The sequence below is a fragment of the Camelus dromedarius genome, chromosome 1, assembly GCF_036321535.1.
Source record: "Camelus dromedarius isolate mCamDro1 chromosome 1, mCamDro1.pat, whole genome shotgun sequence".
Classification (NCBI taxonomy): domain Eukaryota; kingdom Metazoa; phylum Chordata; class Mammalia; order Artiodactyla; family Camelidae; genus Camelus; species Camelus dromedarius.
Window position 1 is genome coordinate 54,177,879 of NC_087436.1, and position 18,020 is coordinate 54,195,898.

At 34.1% G+C, this 18,020-nt stretch overlaps 1 protein-coding gene across 1 annotated transcript in view; it reads left to right on the forward strand.

The window, feature by feature from the left end:
- Positions 1-295: 295 nt before the first annotated feature.
- STPG2 (sperm tail PG-rich repeat containing 2) overlaps positions 296-18,020 on the forward strand; it is a 440,242-nt gene continuing 422,517 nt past the window's right edge. The window contains exons 1-4 of the mRNA XM_031469154.2: positions 296-548; positions 7,005-7,117; positions 12,066-12,224; positions 14,940-15,101. Coding sequence (XP_031325014.1) covers positions 440-548; positions 7,005-7,117; positions 12,066-12,224; positions 14,940-15,101 — 543 coding nt within the window. The 5' untranslated portion in view covers positions 296-439. The remainder of the gene's footprint in view (positions 549-7,004; positions 7,118-12,065; positions 12,225-14,939; positions 15,102-18,020) is intronic.

Genomic DNA, 18,020 nt, shown 5'->3' on the forward strand with positions numbered 1-18,020 from the left:
GCGGGAGCCGGGAAGTCTCGCGGCTTGTTGCGCATGCTCCTAGGGCTCGGCCCGGGAAAAACGCTTCAAACTCTCTCCCAGAAACTTCCGGGTGGAGAGAAGTGGGCGGAGCCAGGGCCGGAAGCACAGGGGCGGGCTCCTACTCCTACTTAATCTCCTCCCTTGGGGGAGCGCTACCACTCTCAGTTGGTGAGTGGAGATTTATGTTGGTTGTGTAATCCCTGGTGTCACTCCTTTCCAGTTTTCCACGGGGCTAGAAATCGACCTGGGGGAAGTCTGACACCAATGAGCCGGTAGGGCGGTAGCCCCTACTTTAGCTCCTCCGTTTACGGAGGTTCTTCCCCGGCCCGGTCGGATTGTTGGCAGCTTCCTTTTGCCCCGCGTTTCTTCCCACCGTCCTGTTTTTAATCCCTTTGCAGCACCCACCCCCTCCTCCATTATGTATGACCGGGCTCCGCGCTTGCTTAGATTGGCTGAGGGTGGCAGCACTGAGGATCATGTGGGTCCTGGATCCTACCAGGTACCTTTCCTGAAGCAGCAGGCAACAGGTAAGATGTAGGGAAAGGCAAGCTCCTGACTTTCAGCCTGCTCGGCTTCTATGTGTCTGAGTTAAAAATAGTAGTACCACTTCATAAGTATGACAAACATGAAGTAGGCAGGGAATATCCTTCCTTATTTTACAGGTACTTGGTAAAATAATTTGTCCCATTTCGCAAGGCCAGTAAGCGTATGGCAAGGCTTTTGATTCTACAGTGGTTGTCTACATCATACTTTAAATTGTACAGGTTAGATCTAGGATTTTGATTTCCTGGCCTTGTTGACTATGAGTCTCCTGTGTACTTCTTACTGCCTTGGGTATCTTTTGTTTGTAATCTTGCCTGCCTCACACATCTTTCCTAACTAGCCAGAGAAACATTGATTTACTAAGATACAACTATTTCTATTTTGCAATGTCGTTTAAAGATAGTCCCATGTATTTTTTCAGGTAGGTGCTTCCTATCTGACTATACCCATCTTCTCTTTGAACATACTTAATCAGAGCTCCTTTATCCCACAATCTGTAAAGAAAAACTAGACTCTTGAGAAATGGAGTGGGAATGGATAATTTAAATAATTTGTGTGCAGTTAGTGACGGGTTAACTTTTAATAAATCTAATTTGCTTTCTGCTTTTTATAATCTGATGATTTTTGTGGTTCTTAATACCATCCAAATTATAGTTTTTCCTTTGTTAGCCTGCATTTCCCCTATTCCTGCACCATATCTGTATTTTTAAATGAGTGCCAGGACCATTATTTTGTTGACATAACTGATAAGATTAGGGTATGAGATTGATTTCTTTGGGTGGAGTACAAATTTGTCATTTGTCATTGGTTTTAATCTTGAATTTTAATGTGTTTCAGCATCTGATATTGATATCAATTTTCTTGGAGCTAATTATATGTTTATTTAATGCAGCTGAGTTCTTATAAGCATTAACCCCTACCAGTTAGCCACCAACAACCACTCAAAATGCTTATACTTACGATATATATACTTTGCAACCCTTATTTTATTTTGACACAACTGACCACTGTCTTTTAGGAATATTTCCCTGGTATCTGTATCATTTTTTCCTAGTTCTTTTTCTAACTATTGTCTTGGAACAGTCCCTGATACTGGTTAGGACCAAATAAATATTTGCTACTTGCTGAATTGAGGTACTATTTTTTCCCCCTCTCCAACCAACCTTCCATAGTCTTGTTTAAAAGTTTTAATTTTTCTAAACACTTTTTAAACATTTGCGAAATACTTCCCATCCTTTTCTTGTTGCTCTTATATTTACTTTCTCATTTAAATCCATAGCTTCAACTACTCTATATTTTGAGTCTGATGACTCCTAGAACAAAGCATTTAAAGTTACAGGTGATTCCTATCTCTAAGATGAGGTTTCTCCTGATCCTAAGGCTTTTGCATTACCAATTACTTTTTCGGATAGCTCTACTTGGGTGATCTCTAGCACCTGAAATTCCAAGTGTCTGAACTTAACGTTTTCCCCACCATTACTGGCCCCTTTGAAAAAATTCCCTGTCAGTCAATTATAAACTTTAAGCTTTGGAATTATTGTAGACTCCCTTTTTTTCTCTGATCACTGCCATTGATCATTAAGACCGGTTGATTCTTCTCATCTCTCCAGGTAGTCCCCTTTCTTCATTTAACTGCCCTTGACGTAGTTTGGGCTTTGTTATCTCTATTCTGAAATAAACCAATAAAATATTACTGGTTCCTCTATTTCAGTCTCTAATTCAACTTCTGTCTTACGGGTAATGTCATCTAAGATACAATTATGCTGTTTGTTTAAAAAATTCCTTTTAACACTAAGGTTAAAATATGAACTCCTAAATATGGTGCATAAAATTCTTCATGATTTAATCCCTGATCTGGTCTCTCACTTTACTCAGTCTTTCCAGGCACCCACACTTCCGCCAACACTTAACTTACACATCAGCAATTCTAACCTTGCGTTATCTATAAATTTTGGTATCTGCTGCTACCTTTGCTGAGCATGCTCTTTCTCCCTTTCTTTCCTGGCTAATTACTTATTCTTTGAGCTTCAGGTAAAGTGAAGTTATTCTCTAACTCCACCCTGACTCAGGTCTTCCTTTGACTCCTTAGTGACTCAAAGCACTTTGATACTATGTTGTAATTGTCTCTTAACTTGTCTGGCTGCCACAATAATGCGTGAGATTCTTGAGAGCAATCATCATTCTCTCTACTGTGTTATTCTCAGTTTTTATCTCAATACCTTAACACATAAGAGCTTAATTTTTGAAAGAAAGTCATTCTTGAAATAAAGTTAAAATAAAAATAATGAGTTGCACATAGCAGAATTAAAAACTCTTATAACCTGACTTGTGTGAACTCTCCTTAGAGATCAGTAACTGGGGTGTTGCAAGGCCTTTTTTTTTTTTTTTTTTTTTTTTTTAAACTATTTTAGAGAATTGTGCCTTGTTGACCTATGGAGGAAACTAGAAGATTCCATACTTGGGAACTTTGAGCAGCTGCATCCCATTAGCAATACTCAGCCACATGCTAATAATAGTAATCAACAGAAGGTGTAGGTTTCTCTGTAGTCATTTCTCTACAGGATTCTCTGGCAAGATAATTTAAAAGTAGCTATTATCTCTTTCCTAGGTACATTCTACTTTCCCCCTCTTTTAAGATCAGTAACGCACCGGACCATGCGGAAGAATACACAATCAGTTCATTTAAAGATCCGGTGAATTTTATGGAGTATTATGTAGAAAGAGCAGATGTTGTGACTTTATATAATTTGTTACCTTGAATTACACGGGAGGAGAGGACCTTAGAGTCTTAGAACTTAAAAAGAAACGTGCAGATACTCTTTATTCCCAGTCTTTCTCTCTTAATGACCATTATCTTCTTACTGTAGCCTGCTTGTCGGTCCTCCAGTGTACTGTCTTCATATTTTCCTCAGGAAATTCTTTCCACATTAAGTTGCAAACTTCATTGCCTTGGCCTTTGTCCGTTTGATCAGGGAGACTTTTGTACTCAGGCTTTGCACGAAAGAAATAGGACTGAACTGCTCTGATTTCCTGAGTGGGAGAGATAATGGATATTCCAATTCCAAATTAGTGAGAGCTACTTCTCATTTTCTCACAGTTATCTGCAGAAGCAAGCAAATCTTTCCCAGAGACAACCAGCTTAGTGAAATATGACAAAAATGTAGTCCTCTTAATAATGTGATTGTTCCTGGTATTATTGTGCTAAGGAGTATTTTATTGCTCTTTGAGCTTGGTTTACATAATAAATGACACCCACATTAGCTGTATATTAGCTATATGTATTGGTCCTATACAAATTATGTAAGCTGGGGACACTGGTTCTTTAATACATTCCCAGATTTCTCCTTTGATGGAGTGCAGTTAACTTTACCACGGAAGCATGAGCTGTCCATGGTCTTGCACTCCTGTCTGTGTGCGTATGTCAACAAGAATGATTTTACCTTACTAGCCAATCAGAATTTAGGGAGACCATCTCAGAGGATGCAATCCATCTTTATTTAAATTTAAACAAACAGTGTGTATGTGATTGCTGTATTTGTTGATGTCCCTTAAGATGAGTGTGTGTTTCAAAGATCTAGTTACTGCTTTTCTGTAAAGAAGGCCTTTTTTGTTTTGTAGTTGTGGCTATGGAAGTTGTCCTTTATTCACATGCTGTCTGTCTGCTTTCTCAGAATGGACTGACTTTAATTGCTTCATGCCAGTTTGATTTATCTTCTGCTGGTGGTGCCTCAAACTTAACATATACCAAATTGAACATATTTCTTGCTTCTCAAATCTTGTCCTCTCCTATAGTCTTCATTTCTTCTTTCTATCTGACAGTTTGATTTATCGGTTGCAGTTAGCACTTCGTATGTCAGTGTATTCATATGTCTCAAGTCGAACTTTTTATCTCATATTCCACCAACCCTAATTCTCTAGAACCCTCTTCTCCTATTTTTTTACCTTAATTATTGGCAGGACTATAATGTATAATATAATTACACTGTAATTATTTGTTTATTTGTCTGGCTTCCCCACTATTTGAGGCCAGGGTTTTAGCTTATTCATTATTGTACCCTCACTATCTCTCTATGACACATAAAAGAGCATTCAGTATTGCTGAATGAATGACTAAAGATGTAGTTTAGAATATCACCTATTAATCCTGTATTTATTGTTTAACATGGAGGATATATGATAGAGTGACCAAACATCCTGGTTTACCTGGGAATGTACTGCTTTTAGCACTACAAGTCCTATGTCCTTGGAAAACTAGGACAGTTTGTCCCCGTAACTGTAAACATTAGGCATACAGTTATGAATGAAACAGAAAAGTCCCTTCTCTTATAGAGCTTATCAGCATAAACATTTTAATTTTCTTGTGGTTTAACCTGAGCTCAATATTTCATATAAACTTTTAACCTATTGATGAAAGGTTCTATATGATTAATTTTGGAAAACTTCAGTGAGGATGTTATGAGTACTGGCTTTCTTGCATACATGGGGCTACTGTGTGGGGTTTTCTTCCCCCCATTTTTATATGAATTACAGTATTTTGTAATTAATTTTGCATTTGTTTAGGTAGATTCAGTTAGAATCTCTGCCATGTTCTGATGACAGCTACCTCAGAACTAGCCTGAGCTTAGCTTTCATATCTATCTCATATTTCCTCAGTGTCTGTATGAACCTACATTAAAAAAAAATATATATATATACCTTTAACTGTGAGATGAAATACTTATGCAGAAAATTGCATAAAATATACATGTACAACTTAAAAAGTGAATACTCAAGTCAGGAAATATAACATTGTAAAATTTTCCTTTTTAATCATTACCCTTTCCCTCTCCCCTACAGGTAAGCATTATTCCAACTTTTATGGCAATTACTTCTTTGCTTTTTTTTTATGGATTATTAAACCATATCATAATGAAATGTCTCTCTTAGCCCTGGTAGTCCTTGTCCTAAAATCTGCCTTGTCTGATTTTAATATAGTCACTCCAGCTTTCTTTGATTCATGGGTATATGGTATATATATTTTTTATCCTTTTGTTTTTAACCTTTGTGTCTTTGTTTTAAGAGGGTTTCCTATGGACTGCATAATGTTGGGTCTTTATTATCCAGTCGGACAATCTACCTTTTAATTGGGCTGTTGAGAACTTCTCCATGTAATTTAATTATAATATTGTTGTGTTTAAATTTATGCTCTTGTTACTTGTTTTCTGTTTATCTCTCTGTTCCTCATTTCTTTTTTCTTCTTTCCCTATCGTAGCTGAATGATTTGAGTTTTCTTTTTAAATAGCTCTGTTTTTATCGCCACTTTGGGTTTACCAGCTACACTTCTTTATATTGATACTTTTTCTAATCACTTCAGTGTGGTTGAGAACTTCCTCTCTTATTGATCCTCTGAATATTTTAGCACTTCAGATATTTTTCCATGTCTAAAATTAAATATTTTTCTTAATGCTTCAGTAGGTTGTTGCTTTTTAAGGATAAGGTCTATATTTTACTTACTTCTTTTGTGCTTCAGTACCTAACAGAAATAAATAATTCTTGATTTCAGTTGTATTTTAAAACACGAGGGCCTCAAAAGAAATGTTATTTCTAGTTTTAAAAATATCTTATTAGTCTAGATTAGCAAGCTTTTAAACTTTACTAATTATCACCATATATCCTCATAGTGTACGTTTTTCTTAGGTGTGTAAGATTCTCACATGTTTTGAGTCTTCACTTTGATTCTTTTACTACCTGTTGAACATAGCTGCTCTAGTTTCTCCCATTTCTTCCTTAGTATCTATGTTGCTTAAACTGTGCTCATTTTCTTGATACATTGCTTTAAAAACTTTATCAATCTTTCAGCAGACTGAGTATGTCTACTATTTACTGCGTGTGTCTAATCTTATGATTGTGTCTTGGATTTATAAACCTTTGTTTGGGGTCAGGCAATCAAGAAATATTTACTGAGTGCCAGCTATGTACCAAAGCAAGGAAACGTTATTAATTATTTGCTGTATGCTCACTTTAAATTGTTTCTATCTAGGCTCTCTCTACAAATTCATTTATGCTACTCTCTGTAAATAATATATGTTTTTCCAGAATATAAAACTGTGGTCTTCTGAGGATGAAAATATCTTACCAGTTAAATATGACTGCCATTTTCATCCCAGCCAGATATGCTTAGAGGAAAAAAAAGTTTATTTTGTTTTATTTTCTTTAGGTATTTTTTCCTGTTTAGGAAGTCTAGTTCTGTAGGTTTTTGTATTTAATATACATTAACACAAATTTGGCTCGTACAGAGAATTTTTAAAATGCAACAACTTCTGTAGCTTTTTTTTCTTAGTTTTGATAATATGGTTTCAGCAATTGAGGTTACTAAATGATTTTTTATATTTTGAGTGTTTTTTCTCTGAAATCATTAGAATCCTATCTTATCCACCAGCGGTGTGATTTTACTTTTACAGGTGGCTATGCACCATTCCTTTCTCTGGCTGGCAGAGAAAGTACTTTAACTGTTGCTTCTAACACTGAGAAAGCTGTTCCAGGTCCAGGACACTATGATGTTTCAGAAGTGCAGGTAAATTTATAATCATTACTATAATTGAGTTAATAAAAGTCATGCTTTCTTCCTCTCATAAACTAACATGTCATTTGTCATATTTTATTTTCCCTTCATATTACCTTCTTTCACCTTCAATCTGTATTTTGTAATTAGAATAAGAGAAAAATAAATGTGTTCAATGTTGGTTGTCTGGTTGGGTGTTGATCACTCTTCCGTATATTCTATAAGACATAAATCATTGTTACATGCTTCATGGTCCTTGAGACTCCTGAATGGGAGAATAAGACTGTTGAATGAATTAAGGCCCACGAAATTTGTACAAATGGTCAAAATACGTAGAATAAGGATGGTAGCAAAGTGAAGGAATTGGTTTGTGTGCCAGCTGTTGGAGGCCTGGATCTGTGCATTGATGCCTTAATTTTTGCATTAGACTTCCTGAATTGTTAAAGGAAATGATTCTAACCATTAGGGGTTTTTGGTTGCAAACAATAAAACAGACTTTTAAGACAGATACTAGGTTTGTAATAAATTCATAGGTAAGTACTTGAGTGGCTCATAGACTTGCAGGAGGAATTGAACAGTCAGATCTTAAGGATAGGACTAAGATAATTCTAGGTATTTCAGTAGTAAGAACTTCTGCATCATTCAATGGGAAACTGCTGTTAGGTAACTTAATTCTATAATTTCCTTTCACTTTTTATGTGTGATAGCATAAAGATTAAAGATTAAAGACTAAATTAAGATTAAAATGACCAGCAGGAAGAATCTGGTCCAGTGTTATTATGGACCCACATCTGTGATTCCTGGGTCAGGGATTCCTGTGTTTGGAAGCTCCTTTAAAACCACAAAGTATAGGAGAGGTTTGATTGTCCTAAGGGTGGCAAATAAGCTATTATGAGCAGATAATAGAAGGGATGCTGGACAGTTAAAAGCAGTAGATTTCCATTACATTTCACCCCTTGACTGACCAGTTCTCTTCTCTCATGCACACAAAATACACACACTTCTTCCCATTTATATAATTTTTAAAAATGCAATTATTTTATGTACAGTTTTCAAGTGTACTTTCTCAGAAACAAACAAATGTCTAGCTACTACAGTGTTACTACCGAATGAATCCTGATTAAGGCCATTTCTTCTGTTCTTTCATATTCCTATTTCATTATTCTGCAACTTATAGATTAAATGGTAACTATAATATGAGATTAATGTCTCATTATGAAGAAGTGGTTAGGAGTGTGGGCTCTGGAGCTGGACTGCCTAGATTCAGAATCTGTCTCTGCCACTTAACTAGCTGTGAGACTTACTAAGGCCCTAGGAGATTAGTGGTTTCCTTATTGATTAAGTAGGGGTAATAACTTTGTAGGCTTTTTCTAAGGATTAAATATATTAATAAGCATTAAGAATAGTGCCTGATTATAGTTGGCCTTCAATAAATTTTAACCATTCTTAGTGTTGCCATTTTACAATAGAAAGGGGAAAGAAATAGAGGGAAAATGAAAGAAAGTGATATACGAAGCAAGGAAACACAGGTGGGGACCTGTTTTGTGTCTGCAACTGATCACGAAGCTATAGGTAGCTTAAGATTTTTCCGTTACTCATTCCCTGGTCCCCATCTCTTCATCAAGAACTTTGTCTGGTGGAGTTCTAGGCTTAGTGGGATGACCAGAATCTTTAGATCCAAGATGTCTGAGCTGTTAGTTCTTTGGCTTACTTCTTAAACCTTTAAGTAAACTTGCTCTTAGCATTTTTACTTGGTGTTAGGAGGCTCTGCAGGGTGTCCTTGGGTTCCATTCCACCACATTCCTCTTGACTCCCATTAATCCTGTTTTTCTGTCCTGGTCGGAGTTGATCACCCCAGCCAATACACAAACCTGCTTATTTTGTTTTCTGCTTAGTAGCATAAAGAACCTGGAATGGCCAGTTGGTAGTTTCAACTGTCAGTTCAGGAGAACACATCTTGCTTCTCCCTGGGGTTTTAAAACCTCCGTAAAACTAGAGCCTAGGGCACAAAAAGCACAACATTCCATAGTGGTCATTAGATGTAGTCATTAGAAGTGCCACTCCTGCTTCCACTCCATGGCTCACAGATCAGACCAGGATATTATGGGTGTATGGGCTTGCTAGTTCTACCAAGATTTCCCTTTTTAAGCCTAGTATAACTCCAGTATTCCAAGAGGGAGATGTAGTAAAATACATAATATGTAGATTTCAAACTTGTTAAATATGACAAGTATCAGGATTTTGGAGTATTATTTTAATTCTCATATAGTTGGTTCCACATGTAAAATAATATAAAGTCCAGTTTAGATCAAATTTTATTTTATTCCAAATTGGGTACATTTTTTAGATTTCAAGAATAAAAAATTTAAAAATGTGCTTTTTTGTATGATGGGTGATCTAAGAAAAAAAGAGTTCTAGTATTCTCTATTTTTCTTAAAATTAAAAACAAATACCAGGAGAAGATTGATTTCCTTGGTTTAAAAAATGACTTATTACTTATTTACACAGTTGCTGGATTTTTTTTTTTTTGTAGTTTTATTCTTGCAGAACTTTTAGAAGTTCAGGAAGTGTGAATTTATCATATTTGAAAAATAAAGTCCATTTCATTTTAAATAGCTGAATTAGTAAATATGTTTATAATGTGACATAAGTTACATATTAATTCTGTAAATAGTATATTAGGTAATTAAAGAGATACTCTTACTGGAAATTAATGCATATATTTAACAATTTATTTTTATACTTTTCTTTTGGAACTGTAGGTTGAAATGTTGCTTTCTATCAGCAGTTGGTCAGTAAATATTACTTGGAGACTTCAAGTGAAATTTAAAAAACTGAAAATGTGGGTTGTAGTTGTGATAGTTGTCTCCACTGTTAAATACAGAATGCTCGAAGCTTTTATAAAGGCAGAACATTTAGGAATGGAAGCTGTGTGCCCCAACTTGGTCTTCTCTATTTCTCTCTTCCTCTTACGGTTGCTTTACTTTGGTTATGGTTGTGACTGGTATTCCAAAGCTGGGGTCTAATTTTTGCCTTTACAGCTCTTGCCCAGTTATAGGCAAAGTAATTTCCTTTGCTTCCTGTAGCATATCTGAAGTATGTTATTTTTTTTCAAAAGAAATTTTGCTTAGTAGGAAAGAACATAAAAGAAATTAAGGAAATAAGCAGAAGAATCAAATTTACAAGATGTAGGTTCTTATCCTTTGATAATTAGCTTACTAAGTCACGTGTTTATTAAGTCACACACAGAACAAACATATCCTGTTTCCTAAGATGATTCCCACTCTAAAATGTCAGTACAGATTTCACTTATGTTTTCTGGTTCTGTTCTCCTCTAGTTTCTGACCTGTCTCTACATAGCAGTTATCATTTTGTTCCTTACTACAGAATGGTTTTAGATGTGGTGATCTCCCAGATAAATAGTTTACTTCTTATTTTTCATTAGCCAGGCCTAGGAATAGATGTCCAAGTTAGGCTTTATTTTTGATTAGAGCTGAATGATAGGCTAGCATATGTGATACAGTGCATGGCCTCACCCTTCTGATGAGGCTCTACCTCCTGTAGTGCTGGGGATTGCTGACAATATAAATTCACCTGATAACCCTAGCATATGCACAAAGCACAGTACTCACAAAGTAGTAAGACTTTTTTCTTACAGGTTTTGATATAAAATGTATCTTTTTTTGTAATATAATTTTTAGGTCACTTATCTGACATATGGAAATTCCTTTTGTAACCTTTTATAAAATTAGTAGAATTGATAAGTATGAATAATTAAAAAAAAGTCTTGGTTAAGTTGTACCACAGATTAAAAAAAATCAGATTAGGTTGATTTTACCATCTTCTGTTGAAGTATTTGATATAAATGGCACATGATAGAGACTATAACATTGGCTTTCAAAGAATTACAATTTGAGGAGATCTTTTCTTTTCACATGATTTTTTAAAATCTAACTTGTAATGCTAATGTTTTACAAAAGCATTCAAGTCTACTGTTACAGATCCAAACTCTTTAAACATGGGAATTGTGATCTTATTAAAACAGTAATCAAGTAGTAATTAAAACAGTAATCAATTCTGTCTAAGAATATAATTTGACTCATTTTTAAAAAGACCTCTTTTGTGCATTTCTTAAAAGCTGATTGCAGCTGAATAAGACGCATACCAGAGACAGGCTCACTTAATAGTGGTTGTGAACAACTGCCATGTACACCCCATGTGGAGTCCTGTTGGTAAATCAGTAACTTAAAAAAAACCCTTATCAAATGCCAACAACTATTAATATGAATTATCTTTGAAATGACTGCATCATGACTGTTTATTGAAACTAATACGATGGAATTTTATGTGAATTAACTGGCTGTTAGCCAGTTGATAATTTTCTGCTTCCAAAGAATCCAGATACGTGGCGTGGAGAGCCGTGGAAGATTCCCCCCATACCTTCTCTGCAATAAGCAGTGTTTAAAACTAGCCTGAGCATAGAATCAAGTTGTTGCCAGTAAGACTGCATAAACATCCCTGAACGTGACCAAAATGTTTTTCATGAAAATGATTAATCCGAAGCAAGCCTGGAAAGTTTGCTTTTTCCTTGTAATATGAGCATTTTTAGCTTATTTCGGAGGTACAGATTCTCCCGGGGCCTATAAACTCTCTTTATTTTTGCTCTATAACTTTGGAGACTCTTTTGTCTCTGATTCCTGTTTTCAAACTAAGTGTTGCATTCTCTCAGAGTGTTCAAAGTACAGTAAATTTTAGTTTGAGTTCGGCGTTAAAACTGTTGGCTATAATTGTCATTCTCTCATTATCCTCTCTCATTAGAGAACGTCTTCAATCAATAGCCTTAACTTTCTTAGGCTGAGTTTTAAAACTATTTGTTCGTATTAATATGTAATATTTATCAAATAGATATTAATTAAAAAGTGTTTCTTTTAATTATTTCATATTTTTCTCTCCAATTTAGTATAATATAAAAGGAGGCCATAGTCTACAAAACCGGGAGAAACGTTTTAAGACATTTATTTCAGATGGTCCAGGACCAGCAAGCTATGATCGGTCTTATCCTGGAACATTAGATCTCATAAACAGAGAAGTGCTGGTGTCTAAAGAGCGTCTTCAGGCAGTACGTTGCAGTTTTTTTTCTTTTTTCTTCAAGCAGAGTCAGTTTACAGTGTGTCAATTTCTGGTGTGCAGCATAATGTTTCAGTCATACATATACACACATATATTCGTTTTCATGTTCTTTTTCTTTATAGGTTACTACAGGATACTGAATATAGTTCCCTGGGGGGACTTTATGCTTCTAATGACTTTTTAAAATTTAAAATAAAATAGAAAAAGTTTAATATTTTATGTGATAAGTACATTTAAAAAAACTTACTATAAAAATTAGTAGGTTTATTAGTATTATTAGTATATTGTAGTTTATAATTAAATGGGTATTTGATGTTTATAAACCTTAGTATTAACATTTGACTTCATATTTGCTTTTGATGAATCTGTAATCACTTCTAACGTCTATGGTGAATAGAAAGTAAGGGAGATTTAAAAAACTACTTTAGTGGTTTACCTCTTTATATAGAGGAAACTCTGTGTTAAGTACTGTTAATAATACAGTGGAATTTAAAACATGACTCCTGAAATTAAAAAGCTTAAAATGGGAGAGAGATATGTAGATTGTTACTAATGCAAGATGAAATGTGACAGGTGCTAAATGAATGATCATGTAATTAAATGCCGTAGGAATTTAAAGGAAGACTGCTGTATTATGGGAAGATATAATTTGTAGAGGATTTATAGATGAGGTTGACTTTGAAGAATAGGGTTGGAATATGCATTCTAGGCATGGAGAACTTCATGAATAAAGATAGGAAAGTGGGATCTTATGAAGGACAATGAGAAGATGATTCTGATTGGAGTGAAGGGTTTGTGTAGGAGACCAGCAGGTGACACGTTTAGAAAGGTACATTGGTGTTATATAATGAATAACTTTTATACCAAAGGCTTACCCCTTTAAAATAAATAATATAATCTAGCAGATTTTGGTCATAGTTTGTTTAGAGTAGTTCCCTCTCCTCTTTCCACAAGTCCTTCACATAGTTTATATTAATTAAATTTTAATCAGTTCTTTGTTTAGGAGGATATATTTTAGTGCTAAGTTCTCAGTTGAATAATGTCAGTGTAATGACAATGAGGTTAAGTTTTATAAGTATATTTAAATATCAGCTCTTTAATGCATGGGGACAAAGTAAATGTCTGTTTATACATGCCAAGTGTTTATTAGATATTTTTTGAGTAATTACGTGTGTCAGACATAAAGCTAGGCACTGATAATACACAGAAGACAGATCACTGCTCCTTGGAATCTATAATTTTAACAGGGAAGTAGTGAATGAAATCTAGTACAAAACAGTTGATGAAATGCTGTTTTGATAAACATATATCATAATAAATTTTTTACTAAGTGTCCAAAGTACAGAGTTTTTGAGGAAATAGTGATATCGTAGTCAAACTGGATCTCGAAGGATTCACTGAGGAGTTAAAAAGAATTTGAGAAAACACTTCAGATGGAGAAAACCTTATGAATAAAGACATTGAAGTATTTAATGGTGTGATAATGTTCAGGGAAGAACAAAGTTCTTTTGGAATATTTGGAATTTAGGATCTAAGGGAGAGTGATAGGAATAGAGGATTGAGAAGGAGGTTGAAGCTACATTTTGGAAAGTCTTGACATCGTGCAAATACTTTTTGAAAGCAGTGAATGGGAAGGAAACCATTCAATACTTTCCAGTTTTAATTTGGTAACCAGTTTCATAAATATCACTGAAACTACTTCATAGTTGTCTCTAGTGGTTAAAAAAAAAAAAAAGTAAAATGCTACCAGTGGTGGTATGTTTATAACATAATTGTATATTGGGCATGTGTGCACTCAACTATAGCATTTAGTTATTTATATAAAAACTACGTAGGATCAATACATTCTTAATAATTTTTCAGATAACTAAATCATTTAAATGCCAGTATTTTATTTGATATATTTTATACTAGTACTTCTAATATATGTTATTCCTTCCTGTTTTTATTTAAATTATAAAATATTTTACATGAAAGGAAATTTTGAAAAGATAATCACCCTAAAATTTCAGACTCTAACAGTGATAATTCTGTTAATTTTTGCATAATTCCTTTCAGATTCAAATCATATATGTATATGACTTTAGACATTTATATATAATTTTACATAGCTTACCTAGCTATAGTCATAAATTGAGTGTTACATTTTATATTTTTAAATTACCATTTAGCATTATATCATAGATATTTCCCTTGCTACATAGTCTGCAAAATTAGGATATTTATACAGGGCACCAGTAAGATGGATGTAAGTCAGGAGCTGGGAAAGAATGAAGCTGAGAAATGTTACAGAAAAGTATAAAATTTGTTTTTGCCTGGCAGATACTATGATAGCACAGTGCACATAACCACCTTGAACTGCTGATTGGTGATGTGGATGTAGGAATTAATGCCTGTTTTTTGGAATCAGTATTACTTGCTTTAGTAAGCAAGATAAATAACAGCCAAGTGAAAGATTCCTTGCCTCCAAAGATGACTTTCAGAGTGATTTGATTTGTATTACTATTTAATAGTAATTTGGTTAAATCTTGGTTTACATTATGAGATAAGACTGACTTTTAAATTACTTTTATAGACAGATTTTTTGGTTTATATTATAAAAGTCAAGTCAATATTTAATAACTGTCTTTTAGTAAGTTTTAATATTAGGTTCTTCATTCCTTCTCTTACTTTGAGTACATAATATAGTATGTTTTTTTAACAGAAAATTTCAAGGGCACTTACAATTTCCAGAAGTGTTGATGTTCCTTCAATTCCTTGTGGACGGTCGTACGGTTATCATATTAATGAGGATGACAGTATTATAAAACATTTTCCACCTGCAAGTGACAGCACACTAGGTCCAGCGTACTATAAACCTCAGTTTGTAAGTATGATACATTTCATATTGACAATTGGAAGATTGTTTATGTTTATGCATATTTTAGTTAATGTGACATATAGACCCAGTATCAAATAGATCCCCAAATCTCAGTGGCTTAATCAACAGAAGTTCTTTTTTTCCTCATTCAAATGGGCATTTCTAGTTGATAAGAGACTTTCCTCCATGTAGAGATTCAGGGATCCAGGTTTATTCCATTCATGTTACTGTCTTGTCTAAGGGCCTTGGTGTCATCTGTATCCAGCTGGCGGAAGGGAAAGAGGACAGAGAACTGCTAGTGGGGGTTTCTGCAGGCCAGGCCTGGGAATTCAAGTTCAGGCACATGAATGCACATAACTGCCAAGGAGCCTGGGAAATACGGTCTAACTGTATCTAGGAAAAAGAGGAAACAAGTTTAACTTATTAAAAGTCTCTGTTATAATGTATAAGCATATGCAATACATAGACATTCTTTTTCTGAATTTGAAAGGAAAAAATTTTATTTATAAAAGAATTTGAGTCTGACAGGGTAAGTATTATTTACCAAACTTCACAACTGATTGTAAAAAAAATACAGAGCTTCTCTGATTAAAATATCAAACATAATGTAGCAGATCCATTTCATCCAGATTTTAAATTTCATACCTGGCCAGAGTTGAACAAAAGTTTTATTCAGCCAGCTGAAATGTATGAGTTACCCATGAATATAGATAAATCTGGTTTTACTTAGTTACAAGACTGAAGTAACAGTGTTTTGAACCTGTTGTATTTTTGTATTTTCATGAGATCTAAAGGAAATAATCCCAGTGAGGAAAATGGCAAAAATTTAGGGTAGACTTAAGGACAGGCTGAAAGGGCACCTGGGGGCAAAGAAAAGGTATTCTCAGGATTTAGCTTGACTTTTACTCCCAATACTCTGTAGTTTTTTGTTTGAACATGTCTCCATCTTTGGGTTTAGGTTCAAGCACCTTCTGAAACCATTTGCTTTTTGGCAATAGATATACTGGAGCATTTGGGGGTCTTAGATACTTGTTTTCTTCCTAAAGTATTTTTATTGTAATTTATGTAATTACACATAGGCTAGTACAAACCTAAAAACAGATACTCATGTACCCACCATCACATATAACACATACTAAAATTTTAATCACACTTTAATTAGCTACATTTTAAAATAAATATATTATTACAATTATTACCCTACCCAGTTTCCCTCCCTCTATTCTTCTCCCTTTGCCAAAGTAAACAGTAAATCTTTATTACATATAAATAACAATATATATTGTTGTATGATTTAAAACAGTTAAGTAAATGGTATCATCTGGTATGTAGGCTGCTTGCTATTTTACTTACGTTGTATTTTCTAGATTTAACTATAGCAATGTGTTAGATCTAATTCATTTATTGCTTCTAGTTAGTTTCTTTTTAAAAGTAAAATAAAATTTTGAAATAATTTCAGACTGGTAGAAAAGTTACAAGAATAATACAAATAATTCCTGTATACCTTTCACTTAGATCCTGCAGTTAACACTTTATCACATTTGCTCTATCATTTTCTCCTATATGTGTTTATATTGTCATTTTAATTAAGCAATTTCAGAGTACATTTCAGGCATGATGCCCCTTTGCTCCTAAATAGTTCAATGTAAAATTTCTAAGAACAAGAATTCTCTTTTATAATCACAGTGTAATTATCATAATCAGAAAAAATTCATTCATATAATACTATGATCTAATCTATAGATATTTTAAAAATATTGCTAATTATCTCAATGATATTCTTTTAAAAAATGGGTTTTGGTTCAGAGTCCAATCTGTTGTTACATGTTGCATTTAGCTGTTGTGTCTTCAGATTCCTTTAATTTGGAACAGTTCTTCAGTCTTTGTCTTCTTTCCCAGGTAAACTGGTAGATTTTATCTCTAGTACACCCTCTAAAAGCACTGAAGTCCTTCAGGCTGAAATGAAAGTTCATTAGACAATAACTCAAATTCTCTTTAAAGATTTAAAGTACAAAGGTAAAGGTAAATACACAAGCCAGTATTATTTTTGCTTTGTAACTCTTTTTTATTTGTTGATTATGGAACACACTAGAAATGATACTTTTGATGCTCGAATACAGATATTTTAAGACCTGATAGGCTGCTGCATACTATAAAACTTAAGAAGAACTAACTTACCTCTGGTAAATGGAGAGTAAGGATATTGTAAGTTATAGAATGTCTCCTGTTCACACCCTGAGAATTCCCATTTCTTTCTGGATATGGATTTTTTTGTCCCAGGAGTATTTTGCTCTCCCTCTCTATGCCATACCTAGTTTTCCAGGCCTTAGCTATCCTATCATCCTGTTAATAATACCAAAGTAATTAATTTATATCAACAGACAGTGCCAATATCTTAGATATTTGAGTAAGGTATGCTTAGAAGAACAATGGAGATAATTCTGTAAAAATTACAGTGAAATTGATAGAAGTCCTGTGGTCTAATATCAGTATATTCAGTCCACGGTAAAGGACAATTATGAGAGGTAGTGTAATGGAACCAGACTACCTGGGTTTATCTCTTGGCTTTTACTACTTAATAATTATTTGTCCTTGACCAAGTTGCTTAAGCTGTCTGTGCCTTATCCAAAATATCCAGGGAAAATCTTTGGTCTAAAATATTGGAACTAACAATTTTTTTTTTTTCCACAGTAGTCATAGAACCTTGGCCTTAGCTTAAGCAGTTCTCTGATTACTTTTAATTTAAATCTCAAAATATTATTCTTCCTTTAAAATTATATTTTTATGTATACTCTTTATTTGTTTCAGAATAATGTATCATCTATTAGAAGGCCAGAATAATGCCTCCAAGTTTTCCAAGTATACAAAATCTTTTTCACATATGAATAAACATTACTTTGATATATAAAATTTGGTTCTTTCTGG